The following is a 27545-nucleotide window of genomic DNA, read 5'->3' on the forward strand; positions in this document are numbered from 1 at the left end:
CAAATAAACCGCTCTGCCGTATCGCCTTATTCTTTAATATTTGTGTTTAAAATACTATACTGATAGGAAATATTTATACATAGGCTTGACAGAATTACATTTTTTTTAATAATTTTGACGTTTCAATATCAATGTTTACTGTTAAGCATTTGTTCTGTTTTTATTGATTTAAATTTTCATAGTTGTGCAAAATTGTGGGGTTTAAGCTTTCTTTTTCTAACTTTATCTATTTAAAATGTTCACAGTTGCAGGAAACTACAGGGTGGTAAGACAAGAAAATTTAATGACAATAGATCTTGAGATTCAGGAAGTGAAAGTTTTATAGCCACTGAAACACAAATTGTATATTTTGACATGTGATGTTGACAAAAAGTAAATATCCTTAAAAGGAACTCTAATAAATTCTTAAACAGCACTCTTTTTACTCTGCCTATCTGTAAATTTCAATTATTGAAATATTTTTCCCTTGGTTTGTGTGTGTACGGTGAAACTGACGTAGTAGTAAGAGAGCTCTGAGGTCCAGGATGGGTTTCCAACCTCCCTTCCATTTGGGTAACAGGAAGTAATAAGAATAGAATCCCTTGCCTTGTAAATGTTGAGGTACTGGTTCTATGGCACATAACTACATGAGGCTATCATCTCCTGCTGCAGTAGACTCATGAGAAGGGTCCCTGAAGAGGGATTATGGAGGAGGGTGTTCTGGAGGGGGCACGGAGGGGAAGTGGATGGAATATCTGCATCTGATGATCTCTAGGGCCCATCTTTCTAAGGTTATATGCTCCCAGGCACTGTGGAACACTGCCAAACAGTGGCCAAATGGGTGGATGGTCACAGATAGTAGTGGAGAGCCATCTCGCAGAGCCTTCACCTGCCAGGAAAAAGTGGGAGTTGGAGCCTGATGGCTTTCACTTTGAGAACTTTCTCTTTTTCTGCTGGGGCTCATAGTTCCGTTGTGATGGGAATTGGGATGAACAAGGCTTCTATTGGTATGGAGGGTTAAAATGTCTCTTTTGCCCTGGTGTGGAGATTCCCAGTGACCTGAGAGTGGCCCTGGAATCCTTCAGACAGAGAGGCATCGGCCTTCTTGGAGAAGAGCTTCACATTCTTAAAGGGGAGGTCCTCTACCGTGGTCTGCACCTCCTTCAGGAATCCAGAGAGGTGGAGCCATGACTCCCATCTCATTACCATAGCTGTGGAGATGGTCCTGGCAGCCGTGTTAGCAGCATCAAGGGCCGACTGCAAAGATGTTTTTGCTACCAGTTGCCCCTCTGGGATGACGGCCTTGTAGAAATCTCAGGAGCTCTTTGGGAGCTTATCAATAAAGTTATGTAGTTTATTGTAATTCATCTAGTCATACTTTGCTGTGAGTGCCTGGTAGCTGGCAATTCGAAACTTTAAGTTGGCCGAGGAATAAACCTTCCAGTCTCTGTCATAGGTGTTGTCTTAAGAGTGGTTCTGTCAGCCATGAGAGTTCACAGCATCCATAACAATGGAATTTGGTGGTGTGTGGGTGAATAGGAACTCGTGATGTCCCCGCAAAGGAATCAGTTTTTTGTCCATCCACTTGCATGTTGGAGTCATTGAGGCCACGGTTTGACACACCATCTTAGCTGGGTGTAGCATGGCCTTGTTGATTGGCAAAGTGATTTTGGAAGCAGATGAAGCATGGAGGATGTCAATAAGCTGGTGATGCTTTGCATTATTGGAGTGGTTAAAGATACGCATGTCCTCCACTCTCTTTGTCAGTACTTGGAACAAGTGGAAGTTATCCATCATGAAAGGTGGCGATGGTATAATCACTTTGTCCAGCAAAGAAGAGGATACGGCTTTGGGTGTGATCTGCTCCTCTGTGTCCACCTCCTGCTCCTCCACTTCTTTGGATCCTGAGGTATGCAATGCTGTAGCTGAGGGGGTGTGCCTGGGAGCTCTCAGGTGACGCTTGGTGCCCTTGAGGCCAGTGTGGAAGCATAGGGCCTGGTGAAGGTGCTCATGGATGATCATACCAAGATGGTGGTGGTGCCATCTGGTGATACATTCCTGGACCCTGATGATAGTGTGTCCCATATGGAGCTTTGGAGGAGTATAGAGAAACCCCTTCTGGCTCATTGTCCGATTCCCCACTTGACATCAGAGGGGCATGGCATAATTGTCGGGGAAATAACCCTTGATTGGCCATGGCTCAGTTCGAGTACCAAGGGACTGAGAGTCAGGAACTTCCAACATAGCCAGGTCACCAGGCTGATGGAATTCTGCCAATACCAAATGTCCTGGCTTTGGTGGTGAAGCCAGGGAGACGGGGACCTCATCTGTACCAATCTCTCCAGTGCCAAGTGGGTCAATGCTGCTGGTGGTACCGATGAGAGCTCACATACCAGAAGCATCTTAGGGAATCTGCTCTTGTGTTTTAGTACCGAAGATTCAGTGCCCAAGCCCAAAGGGTCTGTGAGCCGATTAACAGTAGTGGACACTGACTGTGCCATTAGGCATGGGTGCCAGAAGATCCTGGTGCTGGCAGTGCTGAGGATACTAACCAAGTGAGATGGTGATCGCTTTCGGCTATTCCTGGGCTCGCTGAGGGGACTTCCCACTCTCTTTTTCGACTTGGGAGTGGACTCCCCAGACAGTTTCTTCAACCCACTATCTTTCCAAGTCAAAGGTTGAGGGGAAGACTCATGCTCACTGGAGGGCCTGGGTCAGAGAGCCGCCTACATAAAGATGATTTTTTGGAGGAGCTCTGTGCCCTTGTGGGATCTCTGTCAGAGCTGCTGTCAAGGTTCCTCCCCAACTCTGAACTTTAGGGTACAGATGTGGGGACCTGCATAAACACTGGTGCAAAGCTAGTGCACAGCTCCTTGATCTGTTGCTGCTGCAGATGTTCCAGGGTTGTGGAGAGGTTGACTTCTTCCACACCACCATCACTTTTTCCTTCGTTGTAGACACCTTCAGGCCACTCAGCGTCATCTCCTCCCTGGGCTATAAACTGACAAACCTTTAATTCTCTGAAATAAAAGGGCTTTAGAGAATTAACATGGTACACTTTAGGCTTTAGGGTTGAGGTGGGGAATGCTATGAGATAGTTAACAGCTCCCAGGTGCTCTTGGACTGTGAATGGCCCTTCCCATGACACTTCCATCTTATGGGCCTGGAGCGCCTTCAAGACCATAACTTGGTCCCCTACTTTGAAGGAACGTTCTCTGGTATGTTTATCATATCAGGCCTTTTGCTCTTCCTGAACATCCTTTAGGTTTTCTTTAGCAAGGGCCAAAGAGTGTCGGAGGGTGCTTTGTAGGTTGCTTACAAAGTCTAGAATATTAGTTCTTGGAGAAGGCGTAAACCCCTCTCATTGCTGCTTCACCAACTGTAATGGCCCCGTAGCCATACACAAGTTCAAATGGTGAAAACCCTAAACTGGGATGTGGTACAGCACTGTAGGCAAAAAGCAACTGCTGCAACACTAAGTCTCAATCATTTACAAATTTACGTATCATGGCCCCCAAAGTTCCATTAAACCTCTCCACCAGGCCATTGCTTTGATGGTGGTAAGGGGTGGCAACCAAGTGATTCACCCCATGAGCTTTCCATAGATTTTTCATTGTCCTTGCCCGGAAATTAGTTCCTGAATCTCTAAGGATGTTGGAGGGTCAACCTATCCTGGCAAAAATGTCTGCTAAGGCCTGGCACACACTTTTAGCCCTGATGTTGTTTAGAGTTACTGTTTCTGGCAATCGGGTAGCAAAATCCACGAAAGTCAGTATGTACTGCTTTCCTCTGGGGGTCTTTTTTGGGAAAGGACCCAGAATATCCACAGCTACTCGCAGAAATGGGACCTCAATTATGGTGAGTGGCTGGAGAGGGGCTTTGACCTGGTCTTGGAGCTTTCCCATTCGTTGGCACACCTCACAAGATCGGACACAATTAGCAATGTCCTTGCCCATTCCTTCCCAGTGGAAGGACTTCCTCAAATGGTCATTGGTTCTATTCACCCCAGAATGGCCACTGGGATGATCATGAGCTAAGCTCAAGAGCTTTACCCGGTACTTAGTTGGAACTACTAACTGTCTTTGAGAATGCCAGTTTTCCTGGTGTCCACCAGAAAGAGTTTCCTTGTATAAAAGTCCTTGTTCTACAACAAACCAGGATCCGTTAGAAGAGCTGAGAGGCTGTGGAGTGCTCTGTGCCGCCACCCAAGCTTTCTGAAGGCTGTCATCTGCTTCCTGCTCAGCCTGGAACTGTTCCCTTAAGGCTGGAGACATCAGTTCCTCCTTGGATTGGGGACTTGGGCTTGGTCCCTCTGGAAGCAATGTAGGTGATGGGTCGTTTTCGTTGATTGTGAACAACTCTCCACTGGTGCACTATGTGATATTTCAGGCTCTGGTTGGGCCTCTTGGGTAAGGTTACCTGCTGCTTCTGCCAGTTCAGGCCCGCTGGTGCCTTCTGGCGTTGGAGCTGTAGATGGATTTGCAAGCGCTGGAGTCAGTGCCGGCAATGGTCCTGGTGCTGGTTGCTTTGCCACTTCCGGTTCTGCAATGGGCTTTGGCTGGGTCTCTGGGATTGGATCCACTATGGCTGTTGCAGGTGTTGGCAGGGGATCCAGTTCCACCACTTCTGTCTGGGTCTCTGGTAACACAGACGGGGCCCTGGTGTAAGGCTCACGAACAGGGATAGATGTGAAAGCTTGCTTAGCCTGGCTGCGTGTGCCAATTCCCACCCTCTTGGCTAGCTTCACAGGGTTGGCCAAGTCTTCCCCCAGCAGCATGGGGATGGGATAATTGTCATAGACTGCAAAAATCCACATTCCCGACCAGCCCTTGTACTGGACAGGCAACTCAGCTGTAGGCAAGTTTAACGATTTTGACATGAATGGGTGAATTGTCACTTGGGCCTCTGGGTTGATGAACTGGGGATCCACTAAGGATTGGTGGACAGCTGACACTTGTGCCCCAGTGTCCCTCCAAGCGATAACCTTCTTTCCGCCCACTCTCAAGGTTTCCCTGCGCTCCGAGGGTATTTGAGAGGCATCTGGGCCTGGGGATCTTTGGTGTGATTGTGGTGTAATGAACTGTAATCAGTTGGGGTTCTTGGGGCAGTGGGCCTTTATCTGTCCCAGTTCATTACATTTAAAACAAACATCGCCCAGCTGACTGGTCACTGGGCCGAGGTGAGTTGCTGGAGACTGGTGAGGTGGGACAATAAAGGTGTCTGGGGCTTTCCTTGGGTTGTAGGTGGGGGCTTGAGTTACCCCCGGTGATAGGGTTTGGTTTCAGTTTGCCCTTTCTGATATTCGCTCCAACTGCTAGTAGTTTTTTTTCTTTTCTGCCACTTCCACCTATTTGGCTCCAATCTCCCCTGCCTTGGTTAGAGTTTTGGGCTTCCCATCTAGGATGTACCTTTCTATTTCCTCAAGGACACTCTCTAAGAACTGCTCCATTTGCATTAGGAAGGACAGCTCTTCCAAAGATTCAGCACTTGCTCTTGATATCCAGGTATCCCAATTCTTTCCAATGTGGTAGGCGTTTCGGGTAAATGACACATCTGGTTTCCACCCTAGGGCTCTGAACCGCTGACAGGCATGCTCAGGTGTTAGCCTCGTTCTGATTCTGGCCTTAGTTTGAAAAAGTCAATAATTGTTCGTGTGTTCCTTAGGCATTTCAGCCGCCACCTCTGCTAAGAGTCCACTGAACTGTGGCCTCAGCTCTATCATGCACTGGTCTGTAGAGAAGCGGTACCCAAGGCAGGCCCTTTTGAAATTTTCTAAGAAGGCCTCAGTATCACCACCTGCCTTGTAGGTGGGGAATTTTTTGGGATGGGAAGCAGTACCTGGAGAAGGGTTGTGAGGGTTGGCTGGTAAATCCTGCTTAGCCCTTGCTAATTCCAGTTCATGCTTTCTCTCTTTCCCTCTCCTCCATCTCTTTTTGTTTCGCCTCCATAGCTCTCTTGTGGGCAGTTTCTTCCCTTGCATTTTCTGCCTCCAAAATACTAATTTCTAATTGTTTTAGTTCCATCCATCTCTTATGTTCATTTTCTTTCTCTGTTGCTTCCAGTCTGGCCAGCTCTAGTTTATTAGCGGCGTCACTGGTACTCATTTTCCTGCTTTCTTCTGCTGGGCCACACCCTTCTGCAGTTCACTGAAACTGAGATGCACTCAGCTCAGGGCTGCTTGGTTAACAGAGACTTTCTAACTAGCTATACCCGAGAGGTAGAAAGAAAGAAAAAACAATTCAGCCTGTAAATTCCTTCTCTTAACAAAGACCTTTGTTAAAAAAACTCAACACCTCTGCCTTCAGGCTGCTTTCTAAGCAGCTAGAAAGGAGAAAAAAAATCCTACTGGCTTTTGTTTTAAAATGATCCCACCGCTCTGCCACCATGTCAAAGTTCCTCCCCCACTCTGAACTTTAGGATACAGATGTGGGGACCTGCATAAACACTTCTAAGCTTAACTACCAGCTTAGATCCGGTTTCGCTGCCACCATCCAGATTTCTGTCTGGAACACCCCCTTTCCTCCCCAAATCTTCCCCTCCCTGGGTAGCCTCGAGAGACTCTCTCACCAAGTTCCTGGTGAACACTGATCCAACCCCTTGGATCTTAATACAAGGAGAATTTAACCATCCCCCCTTCTTTCCCCCACCAATTCCTGGTGAGTCCAGATCCAAACCCCTTGGATATTAAAACAAGGAAAAATCAATCAGGTTCTTAAAAGAAAGCTTTTAATTAAAGAAAGGTAAAAATCATCTCTGTAAAATCAGGATGGAAAATACATTACAGGGTAATCAGATTCATATAGCCCAGAGGAACCCTCTCTAGCCTTAGGTTCAAAGTTACAGCAAACAGAGGTAAAATTCTCTCAGCAAAAAGGAACATTTACAAGCTGAGAAAACAAAAATAAGACTAACACGCCTTGCCTGGCTGTTACTTACAAGTTTGAAATATGAGAGACTGGTTCAGAAAGATTTGGAGAGCCTGGATTGATGTCTGGTCCCTCTCAGTCCCAAGAGCGAACAACTCCCAAAACAAAGAGCACAAACAAAAGACTTCTCCCCACCAAGATTTGAAAGTATCTTGTTCCCTTATTGGTCCTTTGGGTCAGGTGTCAGCCAGGTTTCCTGAGCTTCTTAACCCTTTACAGATAAAAGGATTTTGGTGTCTCTGGCCATGAGTGATTTTATAGTATTGTACACAGGAGAGCTGTTCCCTTCCCTTTATAGTTATGATAGCTGCTGATAGAGGGAACACTTTAGTTGGCTGCGGCCCTCACCGAGGCAGCAGATACACTGGGAGTGCTTGTCTGCTGGGAGTGCTTGTCTGCAACTGAGATCGCCTTGCTGGAAACACAACACTCCTTGAAGCCTGGAGAGTCTGGTGTACCCTTAAGTGCTTTACAATTTGCTATGTTTTAGGAGTGCAGCCTGCAGTGAGCCTCTTTAGTCTTCTGCACATAGACTAATTTGGACAAATGAACCAGAATATGCACATCGATTTTTAGTGAACTGCAATCCTTTTTGCCTATTGATTGATAAAAAGGCTACACACTTAAAATGGAAACCTCTACATGATACAAATTTCATTACACTGACCACAGGATAGGAAACAAATATGTTTTCCTGGGTTTTGATAACACTGTTATAAAAAATTAATTCTTCAATGAAAATATTATCCATGAACTATCAAAGATCTGATTACTACACAGAGATGGGGCCTCCTTGTATCACCTTATATTCCCTGGCAAAAAACTTTTCTAGCATGAAAAACTCAAAAGCATAATTAGACACCCCTATAACCAATGGGAGTCTGCAAGATGACAAAATTAGGGAATTTGAAGCCAAATCCCAGCACAGGGGAGAAGCCAATGAAAATATAACCTTGTGTGTGTTTTAGGTACCCCCATTACACATAAAGGTTTCTGTTGCAGCAGTACGCCAATACCCACTCTATGAGGATAGACATCAGAGATTAATTATAACAATTGATATTTCTGGACCTGAGAAAAGATACCTAAGTCACCAAAAGAGGTGCTACTTTCTAATTACTGCAGTAGTCCTGTAGAGAAAAAAGCTGCATATCAACTATAAAATTATCAACTTCACAGACTTTTGGTCTGATCTGAACTGAGAAAATATGCACAGCAACAGATCTCAGAGAGGACTCAATAAATGAGTACAGCCTTTTTGCAAAAGAATCTATGAGTTTCAAATATTACAATACACTGTTTACTAATGTCACTCCTCAGATCATAATTTAAAATAATCGTTAAACAGTAGTTTTTACCCGTGGTTTATTTAGCTGAAGAACATAAAATAGTTTTAACTGCGTAAGTTTTACAAAGGTGACACTTTTTTCATTGCTCTCAGTTAGGATTACATTTCTGAATGCTCGCCAAGGAGAGGAACTCCTCCTACACATTCTTTGGACCGTGAATATTTTTAAAAACAATACAAATTCACAAGTATGGTACTGTCCAAGAGTTGTCAGATGGGTTTATTGTATTTTGTGACCTTGAAAGGAATGTAACATCTATAACCTATACTTCAAAAGTTGACCTGACTTGCTCTGATATTGGTGGTGGTGGTGGAGGTGTCAGAAAAAAAGGACAGAAACCTGTTGACTGATTCTGGACCAATGCCTTTCAAGGAATAAAACTTTTTATCCATAAAGAACATCACAGAAAAGCAACTTTCACAAAATTCTCTCTAACTTCTTATCCTGAATGCCCATGTGTACTTTGAGTTTTAAACAAAAATCCAGAATAGGAAGATGACTGTGGTAAAAGCATAGATTTAAAAAATTAACTAGCAATTCAATGACAAGATAATATGCCTCTTCTCATCCAATGTGTTTCACAACGGATACTTTCTTACATAATCAGCTTTTGTGCCTCATTTTCTTCCATCCAGAACATCCTACTCTAGTAGTTTCCTTTGGACCAGTCAGAGAAGAGAGCAGACCATCAATATTTTACACCTTCCAAGTAGTTCCATATGGTTTCAGATCCTGTGGCTCTCTGAATATTTCCATTCCCAATGAACAAGAAGCCCTAAGGCCAGGCAATATTTGTCCTCCTATCTAATCTATGTTTTTATACTGCACCCATCAAAATAATATGAGCACAAATGATAGGGGAAAACTTAGGATTGCTGGATTCTAGGCACAGAAAAAAGCGAAGCAACTGTTACACATTTGGAAGACAACACCACAAGATAAAATATTGGGCTCCCTATTCTGACATCTCAAATGGAGTTTTGCAATCATCCATTTCTGAGGGGGAATCCAGATATTTTAGAAACTCTTGATAAAAATCAAGATAAAATCTAGCGTAAGTGGCAAACAGCAGAGATGCATCTTTTTCTGTTTTGTTTATTCACATCTAGTCTAACGAAACTTCCGAAGTTACTGTCTAAGGGAAAAGAACAGCACCAGACTCACTAAGTAAAGTTAATAAATTCCATATGTTTCTGGTGTTTGACTGAGCTGTCGTGAAATATATTAGGATTCTAATAATTTCTTCCCCACCAGACTCCTCCTCATTTTGGACTGCTGAATCAGTGTCATGAGAAAAAAATACTTCTATATTTAATAACGAAACATATGCAAGTCCTAAAAACTTCACAAGGTGGAGCTAAAGTATTATAATAGTTATATTTCTACTATAAATTTTACTTGGAACAATTAAGAGTAGGCACTCATAGCCTGATGGTCTTACACTCAAGACTCCATATTATTTTATTATTTCAAGGCTCTATATTTTCTTCACTCAAAAAATGATTGTGTACTCACCCAGTTTTGTGCCTTGGACCTTTGATCATGAGACCTGCATCTAGAGTTCTTTTAGGAATAATGTGGTCCTGACTGGGATCCACAAATTTAAATACATGAGATGATCCAAACTGAACTTTCATGCCACTTTGCAGCATGGTGGTCTCTGAAATACGCTGACCTTCTACATAAGTTTCAGCATCAATGCTTCTTGGTGTAACAGTAACAACTCCATCCATATTGGTGAGGTCACAGTGATGAGACTGAATTCCTGGACCAAACAACTGGAAATACAAATATTCAATAGTTCTAAAATTACCTAACTCAGAATCACTGCAGAAACAAAGCATAACTGTGTACTCCAATTCACCTTAATTGCAGTATATTGATATATTTTACTCCTGCCTCTGAATTTTCATTAGAAATTTATCAATTAAAGCATCAGTAATTTAATCTTAGCTTAAGCTTTGCTCCAAGTGAAGACAACCATAACATATTTTTGCAGCATATTTAGCTAAATATTTCCGCTCAAAATATACTTTGCACATTATTAATAAACTGTTTTGTTATAAATATGCTGCCCATAATTGTATTGCTAGATCCACAAAGGGACTTAGGAGCCTAAGTCAGAGTTTTAGGCACCACTATGATCCACACAAAACCACCTAACCCTATAGGTTCCTTTGGTGCCTAAATTTTTGCTGTAGAAGGTCCTTAAGTATTTAAGATTGTGCCTCTGAGCATGCACACAGCTACCTGATACTTCAATCCCAGCACAATTCTCAGCCTAGGGGAAGATAGGCACTGACCCACCTACCTTGCCTGTGTGGTCTGATCTGGAAGGCAAGCTTTGAGCACGCCTAACTCCACGTAAGGGGGGAGAGAGGGGAAGGAGGCCTCCCTTATAACTCTTAGCCCAGTAGTTAGGGTAATTACCTGGGACGGGAAAACTCCGGTTCAATTCCCTCTTCTTTCTAATAAGAAGAGATTTGAACAGGGATCTACCAGCTCTCTGGTGAATGACCTAGTCACTGGATTAGAGAGTGATTCTCTCAGCTTCTGGCCCAAATATTTTATTAAAGTGGAATGGCTTCAACAAGAGACAGATGGCTCATGTCAGACTATCCCATAAGACCAATGATTAGAGCATTAACCTGAGATATGGGAGATCTTTGTTCAAATGCCTTCTCATCAGGCAGCAGGGAGAATTGAGAAGAGGCCTCCCACATCCTAGTGAGTACCTCAGTCACTGGGATAAGGGAGGCCTCTCCCCCACAGCCATCTGTGTGGAGTTAGGCAGGCACCTAAGTCTTTCTTGCAAGAAACTGCTTGGATGTCTAAGCTGCCTGACTCCTGGTGAGGGGTTCCCAGCTGCAGATCACTAACAGAGATAGGCATTTCCCCACAGCTTGGATCCAAGAGGGGTGGGGCTTAAGTAGCTCCCCAACTAGCGAGCTGACTTTTGTGGATCCCATTCTCCAGGTACTTTTATCTTCCCATTCGTTTTAAGCAACTAAAACTCAGGGTTTGTGAATTCCAGTAATTTTCAAGAGGTCTAAAAGGTAGATACTGCAACACTTGAGTCCTTTTGTGGATAAAAGACTTGAACCTGCAAATACTTCCATACTAGTAAAGTGGATGAGGATGGATGGTTCCGTGGTTAAATGGTAGCCTGGGACATGAGAGACTCCTCTGCCACAAACATCATGTGTGACTCAGGACAAGTTACAGTCTCTCTGTGCCTCAGTTCCTCATTTGTAAAATGGGGATAACAGTACTTCCCTAGATCACAGGGCTGTTGTGAGGATAAATACATTAAAGACTATGAGGCATTCTGATTGAATTTACAACAATTGGTTTCAACTTTACGATGCTTGGTCACACAATGGAGTGGATTGAGGTTCAGAGTTACGACGTTTCGACTTACGACGCAATTTTCAGGAACCAATTGTGTCACAAGTCGAAGGACTATCTGTATTCATTTTTGTGTTTAAAGGATCAAACCTTCAGTTTCTTCTTTAAGCAAAATGGAAAAAACAAATCAAAGCATTCCAAGCAACAGAAAATCATTTGTGTTTGCATTTAGATTTATATGCCCTTCTGACTTTTAAAAGCAAGTCACATCAGCCAGATGTGGTCAGGATGAAGTAAATTGGTAGGTACAGAGTGGCTTTTTTTAAATGCATTTTGAATTAATGCTTACTAAAGGAAAGCCTGAGGCCCAGGCTGAGAGGGTTAAATAATTAAATAGTCATGGTCCTCAGTGAACCGAGCTAGTTCCCAGGATTACACATGTGACTGGTTGAAGTTCAGATCACCTCTTTCACTTGAGGCTGTTTTTCCTCACCTGGATGGAATTGTCATCAAATTTTTCAGTTCCAACTTCAGTGACACTTAATTGTAGACGATAGAGTTTTGGCTTATCTCTGGAGTCAGAACCATCTGTAGAGTAAGTGTAAAGTACTTGATTTGCAAATATTACAGCTTGATTATTTCTAATTAATGTTACAAAACTCCTAATTCTGAATTAATGTTAACCAAAAATTAATCTAATTTGTGTCCTTAAACTTCGTTAGAAACACTGAAGAGTTGCTCAAGTTTTTGTGAAAAAAGATAATATGGATGGTAAATATTAAATAGGAAAGCCTATGCAAAAGAAAATTGCTTTAGCAACTACAGAAAGGAAAATAATCTTTTCATTAGAGCTTTCTACTGTACATATTTTTATATTTCCATTTGTGCTTAAACAGTAGCTTACAGTATAGAAGTCATTTTCCTAAAGCTTCTGATATATACGAACAGAGAAAGAAAAAAATAAAAGATTTCAAAAATATTTGTATGAAATGTGTAGATGTCAACACCACATTGTCTCTACCACAGCACCTCTATGAAATGGATATTGCCATCAATACCTCCATCACTGGGGCTACGTCTTCACAACTCGCTGTATCGGCAGGTAGCAACTGATTTCTCGGGGATCGATATATTGCGTCTAGATGAGACGCAATATATCGATCCCCGAACAAGCTCCTATCGATCCCGGAACTCCACCAACCCGAACGGCAGTAGCGGAGTCGTCAGCAGGAGCCGCGGACATCGATCCCGCGCCGTGAGCACAGTAGGTAATTCAATCTAAGATATTTCGACTTCAGCTACGTTATTCAGGTAGCTGAAGTTGCGTATGTTAGATCGATTTCCCCCCCTAGTGTAGACCAGCCCTGTGTCAGGTAGCCTGTGAGACCAATTTTTTTCCCTTTTACCAGATGCTGAAATAAGTCAAAAAGCCAAAACAAAAAAAAAGAAAAAAAAAAGGAAAAGAAAAAGATCCTTGTAAAAACTGTTACCCTACTGAATATATGCCTATGTGTCAGCTTCCTCCTCAAGGATGAGAAATGACAACTATGATACATTGTAAGAGGACCGACTGCAGTAATGTTCCTCCTGAGCTTATCTTTAGTTCCAGCAACCTACATTTTGATCTTGCAGAAAATGAAACCAGGGATAAAAGAGGAACCGGAGACCCTAAGAGTATTATTATCTTTAAAATGTACACACTAGCCCCTACTCTCGCTTTCCTATCAAAGAAAATCAAATGTGCTCACATACGTACACACCCCTTTTAGTGAGACATATCGAAGAGGAGAGAACTTAGCTGCCATCTCTTTTAGCCATCTACCATTGATTTTCATGCATATACACAAACTCATTTTACAGGTAGGTATTACAGCTTTTAATGCTAACAGAAACTTATGCATCTTACTTTCCCCCCACAAAAAACAAGTGCAGAAGTTCAAAATATCTATGTCTGATATCTAGAATGGGGCACACAGCTAGCCACAAGATGAAAAATATTGTTGCCTACAAATAGCATACCAATTATTTTTAGTTTCAGTCAGTACACAAAAGCACTAGAGAATGTTATTCAAAACTACAGCACATGTAGAAATGCTCTTCAATGGGGGAGCGGTAATTTTGTAAATTAAAATGGAAACCAATAGATATGGGATCTTGATGGGGACAAAAGCCACCGGAAATCTCTCAAAATTATTGTATTGAAACTCAGTTTGGAGAACAATTGTATGTCTAGAATACATGTCATTTAAACAGCCCCACTACACATTTTTTATAGCAATCAAATCAATTTTATGCTTCAGCATCTGAAAACAAGAGGTAGGTATAGTGTCTATCCAAATTTTTCCACACCCGTGATTCATTTGACAACATTTTATCAGTCAGAAATTGAAAATTTATTCATAGTCCAGAACTAAGTATGACAGTTTAGCATAGATTCCTGAGAGCCCCTTAAAAATCATTCCTAATTCCTGAGCTTTTGTTAACCTACATTTTCAGGTCTTTGTCTAGGAACACAGGAACTGCCAGACTAGATCAACCCACAATCCATTGATCCCAGTATTCGGTCTTTGACAGCAACCAGTACTTGATGCTTTAGAAAAGTTACAAGAAGCCCCAACGTAGGCAGATTTGGGATGATTACCCTCTCATCCCCAATCTCTAATAGATATTGGTCTAAACCCTGAAGCACAAAATCATATATTCATTATATTTTTTGGTTCTCATTAATTACCAAAACTTCAGATATTCTTATTATCCATGACTGTCTAATCCCTTTTTGCTCTATTCTTGGTTTCAACAGACATTTTATGGCAATACATTTCATAGTCTAATTTTGCTTTGTGTAGACAGCATTTCCTTTTATCAGTTTTGAATCTGCTACCTTTCAATTTAATTGAACGTCCTCCCTTGTTCTTGCATTCTGAAATACAGAAAACAGCAGCACCTAATCTACCTTCTCTTTTTCACTCAGTGTATATAATTTTATGACATCCCCTCTAGTTATCTCTTTTTTAAGGTAAACATTCTCACGTCTTTTCAATTTTCTCTTGATATGCAAGTTCTTCTTTACCAGTGAACCACTGAATGAATATATGACTGTTTTAGAAGCCCATATCCTTAAAAGGGCACTTCCCTTGCAGATTCATCTTCTTAGGTTGCTCTCCTCATCCAAGGTGCTTTACTTCCACTATACTGCTGTCTGCACTGCCCACGAAGTTCACAAACATACATATCTTTGCAATACTATATGCCAGTGCCTTCTTGAACAGGATATTAATGAATTACATTTAACTGCCAGCACCCAGAAGACAGCACAGAAGCTGATGAAAGCCACATACAGACCAAAAAAATAAAGGAAGACACAGGAGAAGAGATAAGTGATAATGGAGAAGAAGAGAAAAAATTTTAAGGTGGATGAGAGAAACAGGAGAATAGAAAGAAACAAGACTATGTGATAAAAATGAGAGAACATTCATTTACCTCTTACATTCCTTCAAATGTGGCATGCACAACTGGCAAAAAGCTAACCATATGTTTGATACTAGGAATGCACAACTCAAGTCACTGTATCCTACTGAAATTTACTGTGTTAACTTTGGTAACTACAGTAGTCCTGAAGGGTGCACATTTTGTTAATTTAAATGGGTAAGTTACACAATCAGAAACCTACAGAAATCTAAAATTTCACCATATGATGTTTCAAGAAAAACTCCAGGCATTTATAGTATCTTACAGAGCAATTAAACAATCCTTTACACGCACACACAAATGTGGAGGCAACATCCATGTGATAAATGGCAGACATGATGATTTATCATATACACCTTTGATCATCTCACCTGCACTCTGCCCATTAATACTTCTCCTGAGGACTCATTTTTACATCACAAAATTCAAAACAGCAAACTTTTGTTTTTAAACCTATAAGTGTTTCCACCTCCTCCTCCCAAATTCAGAATTCCCAACACCACAGATCCAAATGACACCTGGCTGAGGCCCAGAAGATGCAAATTTCAGGTCTGTACTAGTGGCAACTATTCTGCATCTAAAAATACCACAGTTTTAAAGACCAATAACTCAATATCCTGCAGTGCCAGTTTACTTAAAGATTTTTACAGATTCTGCTGAGCCTTCTATTGTTGGACTCAGGGTGAAATCCTGGCCCCACTGAAGTCAATTAAAGTTTGCTACTGACGTAATCTGAGGCCAGAATTTGAATCATGCTAACAAAGACACCTATGTTTTTTCATGCAGAGAGATTTGAAAAAGGATTTGAGAGGTTTATTATTTGGGATATTTCTAAAATAGTTCTTCTGTTATGTATGCCACAGAAAAAATACCTATAGGCATAAACATAGGCACTTGCTTGGGATGATCTATATCTCTCATTCATGATTTTATCTCTTGTGAATAGTGAACCCATATCACACATTCTTACTAGTAAAACCTTATATCATACCGTCAGATATTTCCTACATAGACACACATACCATAAAATATAATTACACACAAATACAAGGTATGGAGTTCAAAGTTTTCGTTTATCTAAATTACAAAAATCTTCATTATTCATTGAGTGTCCAAGCCAATAAAACCTTTTATATCACCATGCATATGCCACATATTTTATAGTTTCTTAAAAAAAAGAATTAGTACTTTTTTTAAAAATCCATCCACTAATAAAGTTAGGTGTCTTAGTTATCATGAGAACAACTTTACAGGCGAGAGAGAGAGAGAGAGAGAGAGAGAGAGAGAAAACTAGATTTAATAAAACTTTAGAAACCTCTGAAGAGTACTTTTCCATTCATCGTAATTCCACAATGTTAAGATCTAACTTGAATTTTCAACAGATAGAAGCAAACACAGCATTTCTCATTGGAAAGCCTGTAACAGTCCCATTCCAATGGTGTTAATTATTACAATGGGTTAGGTCTTGTTTACATATATAAAATACAATCCCAGCCTCCAAAAACTTACAGTTTAAGAAAGTTGTTCCTTTCCCTAATAGGTCAAAGGTATCAAACTTTAAACCTGTCACTGATCCAGAATGGAAATATGGTTTATCCTGGGACTCAGACCATGCAGGTTTTTTGGGGGAAGGGTAGGAGGGATGTGTCTGTGTCAAGGGGGAATTATACATTTGAGATTGAAAGGAAATATTTATTTGGCAGGATACTAATTTTAAAACTATCAATTTTTTATTTGAAGCTCTGAACTTCGAAATGTTGTAAAATTTCTAGGAGATGTGCATTATTGGGCACATTGCATGTTAAGTAGTAGAAGGTGCACAATAAATAAGTGTATAACACTGATCTGTGTTTTATTTTATACACATACAGACACATGATGGTATAGTCTAAAATTTTTACTGGTCTAGACATAAAAACTTCATGGTAAAGATGTCGGCACCCTATCTGCACTACATCTGCCACAATTGGTAGCACTAGCAGAGATGCACAGGTGCAGAAAAATGCTTACAGATTCTCACTCTAGACGCAGTTGGTTAGAGCTAACTTGGCATATACAGACAGCATAAGCCAACATGAAAGTATAAACCTTAGGAAGGGAGATCAAATTAGCTTTTGTGTATTTTAAACTTGGTTATTTATGCGGCTCAGACCTTTCTAGATCACTGTGTAGAGAATGAACTATATCTTTCCTAACTTGGTATTTTACGTTTCAAATGTCTTGATAAGATATTTTCTCTATGACTTCCTTAATAGTGTTAATTTCTTCAAAGATTTGTATTTGCACGCACACATTCTTACAAAGTGCCCACAAGCATCTGGAAAACGAATATTATTTGAAGTAATAAAAATCTGCAAAGGTGATCGTGTCACCTAAAACTATTCAGGGAATAGTCATTTATGAAAATTTCTGATTTACCAACATATTGCCTAACAAGATAAAGCTGTAGTGAGAGCTAGCTGGAAATTTTCTGATCAACTAGTTTGATGGAAATACTGATTTGCTGAACCTGAAAGTTTCACAAAACACTTCGATCCTGGACAAAATTAGTTGAATCTGGTGGAGCATATTTAGTTTCAGAAACACCATGTTTCAGTGGTTTCTTGTTTTGTTTTTAAGTCCCTGGTTCATGGGAAATCTTTGAAAAATTGGTTTTGTTCTGACAAAACTCTAAATTCTGACCAACTCCAGTTGTAATAAGCATGTCCTGCACAGTTAAAAAAACCCACAACAATGCCAACCACAGATACTTTGCTATTAAAATATAACAAGTTGATAATATATACGGCACTATTAACTTTCCTGCTGCTTTGTCATTCATCTTTTAGCTTAAAAATATAAAAACGAAAGATGGAACTTTATACAATATTTGTTTTGCAAAACTAGTTCTGATCAAATGTTCATATATTTGTTTAATTATGCTACAAAAAAATCAGTGTAATGTACCACTGATATATAGTCACTTTCACAACTACCAATTCAAAGATATTACACAATGATTTTATAAATTTGAGGACAGTAGACTCTTGAAACAAAGTACACTACAATTCAGTATTACATACTCTGGATATATACATCATTATTTAGCTAGCTATGCACAGAATAGCACCAGTTAAATCAGTTTAAAATTAAACCTTTAAGTTAGACCAGTGCAAAAGGCAATGTTGGACACACATCTATTTAAACCAGGCAGGTTTACTTATTGATTTATATATTCTAAGACCAAAAGTGACCATTGTGATCATCTAGTTTGACCTCCTGTACAAATTACAAGCCAGATAACTTCCCCAAAATAATTTCTAGAGCAGATCTTTTAGAAAAACATCTAAACATGATTTAAAAATCTTCAGTGAGAGAATCCACCATGACCCTTGCTAAGTTGTTCCACTGGTTAATTACTCTCACTGTTAAAAATGTACACCTTATTTCCAGTCTAAATTTTTCTAGCTTCAACTTTCAGCCATTGGATCGTGTTATACCTTTTTCTGCAAGACAGAAGAGCCAATTATCAATATTTGCTCCCCATGTAGATGCTTGTAGACTGCAGTCAAGTCACTCTTAACCTTCACTTTGTTAAACTAACTAGATTGAGCTCCTTGAGTCTATCACTACAAGGTAGGTTTTCTAATTATTTAATCATTCTCGTGGCTCTATTCATCAGCATCCTTCTTGAACTTTGGACACCAAAACTGGACATAGCATTCCAATAGCAGCTGCAATTCCAGGACGGCATTAGCCCTTTGGGTCAGAGCACCGCACAGGGAGCTCATGTTCAGCTGATTATCACAACTCCCAAATCTTTTTCAGAGTCACTGCTTTTCCTATTCTGTAAGTATGGCCTACATTTTTTTGTTCCTATATATGCACACATTTACATTTTGCCATATTAAAATATATATTGTTTACTTGCACCCAGTTTACCAAACACTCCAGATCATTCTGTATCTGTGACCTGTCCTCTTCATTATTTACCCCACTCCAATTTTTGAGTCATCTGCAAATTTTATCAGTGATGATTTTATGTTTCCTTCCAGGTTATTACTCAAATTGTTAAATAGTATAGGGCCAAGAGCCAATCCCTGAGGGACCAACCTCCTTGATGTTCCTGTTTGATGTTCTAATAATCACTGAAAATCAACATTAATGGTCCAGTCAGCTCTTTCAAATACTCTCTGATGCAAATTATATAACCAGCTCATTTAAAAAAATGTCTAACTTTAGAAACACCTGTTTAACATCCTCTTGAGATACTAGTGGACTGGAAAGAGTGTTATATATGACTACATCACCTGTTTTTCCCACAAATATAGAGCAGAAATATTTATTGAACATGTTTGACTTTGCTGTATTATTACTGATAATTCCACTGTTCCCATCTAGTAAGGGATCAATACAATTGTTATGATTCTTTTTGTTTCTAATATATTTTTCAAAATGCCTCCTTATTGGTTTTCAATTGTGATGGCCATCAATTTCTCCTTGTATCCCTTTGCTTCCCTTATCAGTTTTCTACAATTCCTTGTTTCTGATTTATATTCATTACTATCAGCTTCCCCTCTCTATTTGTTTTCTCTCTCTCTCTCTCTCTCTCTAACATAGGTGCCTTCACAACCCCTCTAAACTCCGTTGCATTTTTTAACCAATATGGCCTTCTTCCTTGATTGTGGCATTAAGACTTTTTAGGCACCTAATAAAGTGTTCTTAAACAACTTTCAGTCATCATTCATATTTTTCTGATTAAATTCTACATACAGATTTAGTAGTAAATTTAACTGGTCAAACCTGTGTGGATACTTTTATTTCAGCTGAAGTGTGTCTTACTTCTGTTTATCTTAAATCACTTATCAACTACAGCTAATCCTGTCAAACTAAGGGTATGTCTATACTACAGCCATTACGGTGGTACAGCTAGGGTGTTGCAATTTTGCTGGTGTAGTACATAGTGTACTTGTTTCTACACTGACGGAAGGGGTTTTTCCATCAATGTAGGCAGTCAACCTCTTAGAGGCAGTAACTAGGTTGATGGAGTATTGTTATGTGGATCTAGTACTTCTAGAACAGGGATTAGTTGACCTGAATATGGTGCTTAGGGTGTGAAATTTTAAACAGCTTTCAGGAACACAGCTAGGTTGATGCAAGTTTTAGGTATAAACCAGGTCCCACTTGATTTTTTTTAAATGATATTACAAGTTTGGCCGATAAAGGAATAGTGTCGATGTAATATATTATATACTTCTGTAATTTACTTGATTTGGTATGTCAAAATATTTTAACTAAAAGTTAGAATGCTGTACAATTTACATGTAACATATTAAATGGATTAAAAACACTGTCTACCTGATAGGCCTCAAAATGTAACTGTAAACACACAATCACCACTGAGCTAAAGTGTTGACAGTAGCGTGCCTGGCTGTCTCTGCAGCTTTTCTCAGCCACTGTAAGTGTCTTCCTCCTTGGTTATACCTCCTGCCTCTGCTAGTGTTGCCAGTTCTCACAATATTTCATGTTCTTCTTAAAGCCTGAACCCCTGGAGTTCAGTTATTGTATAAGAGTCTCAGCTTTTATTTAAAACTAGTTTCTAGACCTCCGGATGCAAAGCAAATCTAGAAAACATGAATTCTAAAGGCTCTAAAAGCTCTAAAGGCTCATAAAAAAAAATCATGATTTCAGAACTGCTGGGATTGACAATATCTCTCTCCATACCACCAAGAATATTCATAGCCAGAAAATTTGGTCTTTGAGACCAGCCTGGTCAGGAGTCCTGAACCTAGGCAGCAGTCAGATTTCTTTTACCTCCTCTTATTTTGCTGTATCTGATGGGACCAGGCAATAGGTTAAACAATATTATCATAGCTCTTCTCAGTTCACCATTACAAGGTGTTTAATTACTATAAAAATGGTTCTGGTAAATTGAGACAAGTTATGGGAGAATTCTGGAGAGCTACTGGTGTGCCTGGATGACCTGTGCCCATCAATCGAATCCTGGGTTTGTGAGGGAGTCCCAAGAACTGGAGCCTCATCTGCAGATTCTTTCTTTGGGTGGGAGAAGAAATTATTTGGTACAATCACAATCCAGGTTTCAGAGGGTATACGGTAGCCTCCTATATACACCAGTCATTCTGCATCTCCAGTTACATCAACTCTACTCCCTGTGGCCATCTGGCTCCAGATCCCAACCTCCCACTCTTAATTTGGTCACTGGGCCCTTATCCTTAACTTCCTATTGTTTATGTGAGAGCTATACTTGCGAAACATACAGCAGGGAAAAGCACCAAGGATGGTACCAACGATAAATTAATGTACATTTTTGCATCCCAACTGATTAGTCAACTGCTCTCGTGAATGCAACAGCTTTAAGGCTAACAAGATTATACACTAGACAGAATGTGAGGGATGCATCTGGCAGCAAAATGCACAACTATCAGGCAGTAGTTGCAATTGTGGTGTGAATCTAGTCAGTATAAAGCCTGTCAGGCCCTTGTGACAAGACAGCCTAGATAGTTAGGATTGTGACAATAGTACACACCTACTGAGGAGGTAACTTCTGCTGTAAAGCAGAAGACTTTGAAAATTGGAAAACAGCTCAATATACAGACTCTAATATATGAAGAGATCCAACACAGAAAAGGCGTCTTCCACAATCTTAAATATAGTTTCCTACAGTAGGAATTGGTGAAAAATATATTAAGTAATATATTTTAAAAAGCAAAAACTGCTTGAGTGGAAAACCTGAAATTGTAACGCAAGTTATTCCTCCATGATGAAATCTACTCTCTGTAATCAACCAAGATTTCATGAGGCTTTACAACTCTATGGGACGATGCTCTTTGTGAAATTGGAGTAAGTTCCATAAAATAATGGTGCTAGATGCCAAATGTCTGCAGAGGGATTATTATTTCACCAAGCAAAGATACTACACTTCTACACTGTAATAGCACTGCTGATAAAAAAATCACTACTGTCTTTAAAGTACTCTATGGAACAAAGACAAAATAAAAACTGCTAAATAAATTGGGAAATGGTGTACTGGTAAAGGTTTTACCATAATAGTTTCTCAAGTAGTAAGCAAGCTGCTTTGCACACTTTTCCTGTTTCGCAAAATAGGCTGTAACTGCATATTATGTTACATTAACAGGAGAATCAAAGAACACTGCAATGATTTGTAAAGCAGGTTATGAGCAGAGCTTTAAAATTGGAGACTTATAACTGAATGTTGTGGTTCCTCATCTCATCCTCCATGGAATTTTACATTGAATAATTATTAAATTAGAATTTTTTTCAAATATCTTTTGGCAGCAACCATAAAGGCCATATGTTTAGATATGTTTCCCTTAGCTCAGAATGGGGGACTTTGTCCTGGGAAGCAGTAACTCTGAAAAAGATTTGGAGGTAATCAGCTGAACATGAGCTCCCAGTGTGACACTGGCCAAAAGGGGTGGGTGGGTGCATACACAAAGGAATCTCGAGTAGGAGTAGAGAGGTTATTTTAACCATATATTTGGAACTGGTGTGACCAGTGCTGGAATACTGTGTACAGTTCTGGTATCCACAATTCCAGAAGGATGTTAAGTTGGGGAGGGTCCAGAGAAAAGCTGTAAGAATGATTAAAGGATTAGACAACATGCCTTATAGTGATAAGCTAAATAGACCGAGCTCCTTGAGCCTAATGAGAATATTAAGGGGGGAGGGGGGAAGACTTGGTTATAGTTTAAAAGTAGCGACATGGGCAACAAATATTTGATAATGCGCTCTTCAATCTAGCAGAGGAAGGTGTAACGAGATGCAATAGCTAGAAGCTGAAGCTAGACTATTTCAGACTGCAAATGAGGCCTAAATTTTTAACAGTCTGAAGGTAATTAGCCATTGGAACATTTTTACCACTATTAAAATGGATTTTCCATTACCGGTCATTTTAAAATCAAATCAAGTTTTTCCAATCAAGACTGGATACTTTTCTAAAAAGATATGCTCTAGGAATTATTTTGGGGAAGTTTTATGGCTTGTGTAATAACAGGAAATCAGACTAGATGATCAGGTCCTTTCTTGCCTTGGAATCTATATAGCTGAGTCCCTCTGATCAATGCTCTGCCTAATAGACATATCATACAGAGCAGGGAGTAGTATATCCACTACTTTTGAGAAATACTACATCACTTTTTGAGAAATACCGAAGATTGCCACTGGGACTCTATAGGGAAGACAGAAGAGAGAGTTCTTCCAGTGGTTCAAGCATCCGCCTAAGCAGCAAAGATTACTGAATATTTTATCCCCACTTGCACAGCCGGGAGAGAGCATTCAGAAAAAATCCTTTCCCTCTACAGTCAGGGAGAAGGAGGTTAAAAAACAAATCACTCCCCTTGTGTTCTGCAACAAGGCGAATAAGGGAGCATTTTCCTTCACAGTAGAGTGCTGCCCTTTAACCACAGGGAAAGGCCTTATGAAATCCAGTTGTGAGCCTTAGCTGGAAGGTTTAGCTCTTGGGTTAATAGTATCTGATTAATTCAAGACCTATTTGACACCTCTTTACCAATAATTAGTCTATTTAAAATTAATCTGATATATCCAGGAAAATAAATGTTTCATATAATAAATTGCCCATTTCAAAAACAAAGATGGTCTTTCATTCATTGGGGAAAAATGTTGGGTTTTTTTATTTTTTGCCAGCACTGTTTTTAGTGACTAGGGAGAAAGAACAGTATTAAACACAGCATTACCTTCATAAGTGTGATAGCTGTAGTAGGCAAAGTGATTCCTTCTCCCTGGGGTTAGAAACACATGCACAGGACCCAGGTGAAGGCAGCACCAGCAGGACAGATACCATGCAGAACATGCGGAAGAAGGCAGGAAAAGAAAAGATAGGAAAGGGTGAAACTGTAGCCAGACAATGCTTATTCAATTTAAAAGGATGCAGTGTATTTAACTCTTTCAACTTGAAAACCTACAAGGACTTTAATCCTGCAAAGTAAGTGGATGGATTAATTTCTATTATTGTTTAAGAAGCCAACAACTAGCTGTTAGAAGAAAGCACAAACAATAGATCAGTGTCCAAGCAAAGTGCAAAGGCTGTAGTTAGTTAACTGTATACAGAGTTGCCACCTGTCTCATAGACTCAGACTCAGACTCATAGGTCAGAAGGGACCAATCTGATCATCTAGTCTGACCTCCTGCACAAGGCAGGCCACAGAACCCCACCCATCATTTTAAGATTCTTTATCTTTTGATTATTGGATGTCTCGTTCCACTGGCCAGACGCACAGTATTTTAATACTTAAACAACTAGGCTTCATAAGCAGAAAATTTAGACCAGAACCAAAAAGAGATTGTTTTTATAAGCCTTTTAATTTCTTATGAAATTCAAATCTCATTAACTTTAGTCCTCAAAAATAACAAAAACCAACGGGTTTCTGGCAGGTACCACATGTTCTGCTGACCTCACCAGCCATTATCTGAATTTTTACTCATTTAAACAAAATCATAATTTAAAATAGTATCACAGGGATACCGCAGCCAAAAGGTTAACTGATTCAAAAATCATTTAACACAGTACAGTCAAATTACATAACTACAAATAACTAATACTAACAAAAAAATTTTTTTTACAAATGTTTAATCCCTAAAAGTCTACTCAAAGAAGAAACAGCAGATACCAGCACTTCAGGATGTTTTTCATAAAATTATGTTGTTGTTCACGGAGCAGCCTGAACAGTGGCAATAAAATCTGCACAATAAAACTTCATTTTTGCTAATCATTTGGAGACCCAAATGTAGATTGTTTTTGTATATTAGAAAATAAAACAAAATGATTTTAAAGAAAAATCAGAGAAATATACTTATGTATACTCAAGTATATTTTTATGTATAATATTTCATAGTCCATAGTAATGATTTCATAAGTGTGCTGTAGTATATGTTAAAGCAATTAGGTAATTCAAATTTTAACAGACTTTTTAAAGAAATCTTTTTACAGTAGAGCCAGTTATATGATACTACTTCTACCAATCTGAAGACTCAAATATGTACACAATCTATACACTTGTAAACCACAAAAGGAATAAATTTTCTACGAAAGCCTCAATTTATTCTACTTAAGGTGGCAACCCTATATACAACTACTTTTTCATATTAAGTTGTAATATTGAAAGACAGCTACAGATAAGGTGTTAAAAGGTGATAAAAGTGTATAAGAAATCTAAATACAGTGATGTATCTATCAAGTTTGGCACCCAAAAATCCAAACGAAACTCCAGTTTATGCTTTCTTTTTTTAATACTTAGCACTTTACAGGTACATTTTTAATCTTTAGGAAGCATTAAAATTTTCTTCTGACGTCTCAAGTAAGGTTTAACTGAACTCTTTCTTCTCTTTCATAAATTCTCACTTTAAATACACACTAAGTCCAACAACATTTTTCACCTTTATAGTACATTCTCAATTTATCTTGACAAACTCAGAGTTAAACTCCTATTAACGACCAAGCAGTTAAATGTTCTTACACTGTCAGTTAATTAAAATGTGATCTGCCTTCAGTGAACAACTTTTAGATGAATCTTCTAAAAATATGGAAAGTTACAGAACACCAAACAAAGGTTCCTTTGCAACACTTTAAAGCTCATTTTTGTAGCTAGCTAGTAAAAGCTCAGACACAATCTGCTACTGAAGTGATATCCGTTCAGTGTTTTAACCCCAGTACTCTAATACCACCAAATCTGAAAGTTCAATATAACCAAATCTGTAATTCAATCTGAAGTGTGATCAGTTACAAAAACTCCATCAGTTATAAATCAGAACTCTTACCTGGGCTTAATTCCACTAGGTAGGGTAGTTTCTCAGGAGGAAGGCAAGAGCCATAGCCAGACCCGTCAACTCTTTCCTTCCCCTTTAATGGCTTTCCATCAGTTTGTTTCTTGGTTTTCTTTGGGATATAGTCAGAAGGCCGTCTTTTCAACTGAAAGACTAGTATTCCTAAAACAACACAACATTATACACATCCACTGAGTCCTACTACCAATGCTTAAATAAATATAACATCCATAAAGCAGTAAATGTTCTTCATACTGCTTGTAACATAGCATATTCAAAATGCTCCTTACATTTTTATTAAGTTAAATTATTTAAGGTTCACCAAACCATAGTTTTTAATGTTGTCTTTTTTTACCCCACTAGTCAATTTTAAGGACTTTAGTAAATTTTTCCACTTTATTGTACATTTTGAGAATGTATTTAACCATAAAGAATGAGAAAATATTACTCTCGGCCTTGAAGTTCACCCTGGAAAATTCTGGACATGATCTATCTAAAAAAAAAAAAATACAATACAACTGAACACTGCAAAATATAATTCAAATGAACCTCTTACTTTACAAAGATGGCTTGTACTATCTTACATTTCTGTATAATATTTTTAATGTACCTTTATCACTAGACCATTCCCTGAATATTTGAAGTGGGCACTCATCATCATCAAGGATAATTTCTTTAGCACCTTTATCATCAGAGTGTTGAGCACCAGGAGGAAGCATAACCTATAAAGGAAAGTTAACTATGAGTTTCCACAGAAAAATCAGAAGATTTGTACAGAGGACCTAGCAATGGATTTTCCTCACTACAGCTTCTATTTTGAGATAGTGAATTATGCAACTAGAAATATAAAAAACCTTAGCAAGCAACACATTAACCTATTTTCTGATTCTCTCCCTTTGCTGAACTAGGTACCAAGGCACCAACATCAAACTTGTCATGGCACCAAGGAAAAACGAATTTTACTCACGATACACTGTCATCCTCTGATAAAGCAATTAATTTTGTCTTCACAGTTTGTAAATCAGAATCAAAACACGTGCTTATCCCCTCCCATACACACTCTTTCCTCTCACTTCGTAATTCCCCCTACACACATGCACCATATAATTCTTTTGACTAACACAATTAATGTACAGTACTGGACTAGATCTTTGGCCCCCTTAATGCTACTTTGTGCCACTCTGGCAAGGCAAAGCAATCTTAAAGTTTGCTTGATAGTCTGGTGGAGGATCACCTTTGTCAGAGTCTTCAGAAAACACTGCAAGCCTCTAACAAACCACTACCTATCATGTGCTAACTGGTTTTTTTTTTCCAGAGGTGTAGAACTTGGTCAAATTTGAGTGGATTTTCATGGGGGCAGCCAGAGATACATCAGTGATACCAAGGTATCCCCTGTGGCAAGTCCCTACTCCAAAGCAAAGCAGCATTACAGCATTTCATTGAAACAGATGTAAGAATTTCTTTTAACATGGACAAAATAAATTTTTTTCTAATCTCATTCTCTGAAATGTCTGAACCATTTTAGCTGAAACTTCACCCAAAAAGTTCAGCCTAAAACAAATAACCAGCACGGAAAATTTCAACCTGAACAGTCAAAATTTGATGAAGTTATAAACTACTGAAAACAGTCTTATAATAGGATGTGTTCGGCAATTTAAGCTGCAGGAAAAAAGAC

At 39.3% G+C, this 27545-nt stretch overlaps 1 protein-coding gene across 25 annotated transcripts in view; it reads right to left on the reverse strand.

Moving 5' to 3' along the window:
* The window catches only part of AFDN (afadin, adherens junction formation factor), a 214021-nt gene that overhangs the window by 81889 nt on the left and 104587 nt on the right, over window positions 1–27545 (reverse strand). For 10 of the 25 annotated variants that reach the window (XM_050948986.1, XM_050948987.1, XM_050948991.1 and 7 more), the window contains exons 7-12: window positions 26481–26592; window positions 26319–26363; window positions 25865–26032; window positions 23785–23829; window positions 12096–12190; window positions 9770–10032 (exon numbers count right to left, since the gene is read on the reverse strand). In XM_050948986.1, the coding sequence (XP_050804943.1) occupies window positions 9770–10032; window positions 12096–12190; window positions 23785–23829; window positions 25865–26032; window positions 26319–26363; window positions 26481–26592 (728 nt within the window). The remainder of the gene's footprint in view (window positions 1–9769; window positions 10033–12095; window positions 12191–23784; window positions 23830–25864; window positions 26033–26318; window positions 26364–26480; window positions 26593–27545) is intronic. The other 15 variants (XM_050948994.1, XM_050949005.1, XM_050948997.1 and 12 more) reach the window with 3 other exon arrangements.

This window comes from Gopherus flavomarginatus, chromosome 4 (assembly GCF_025201925.1).
Source record: "Gopherus flavomarginatus isolate rGopFla2 chromosome 4, rGopFla2.mat.asm, whole genome shotgun sequence".
In the NCBI taxonomy this organism is placed as follows: Eukaryota; Metazoa; Chordata; order Testudines; family Testudinidae; genus Gopherus; species Gopherus flavomarginatus.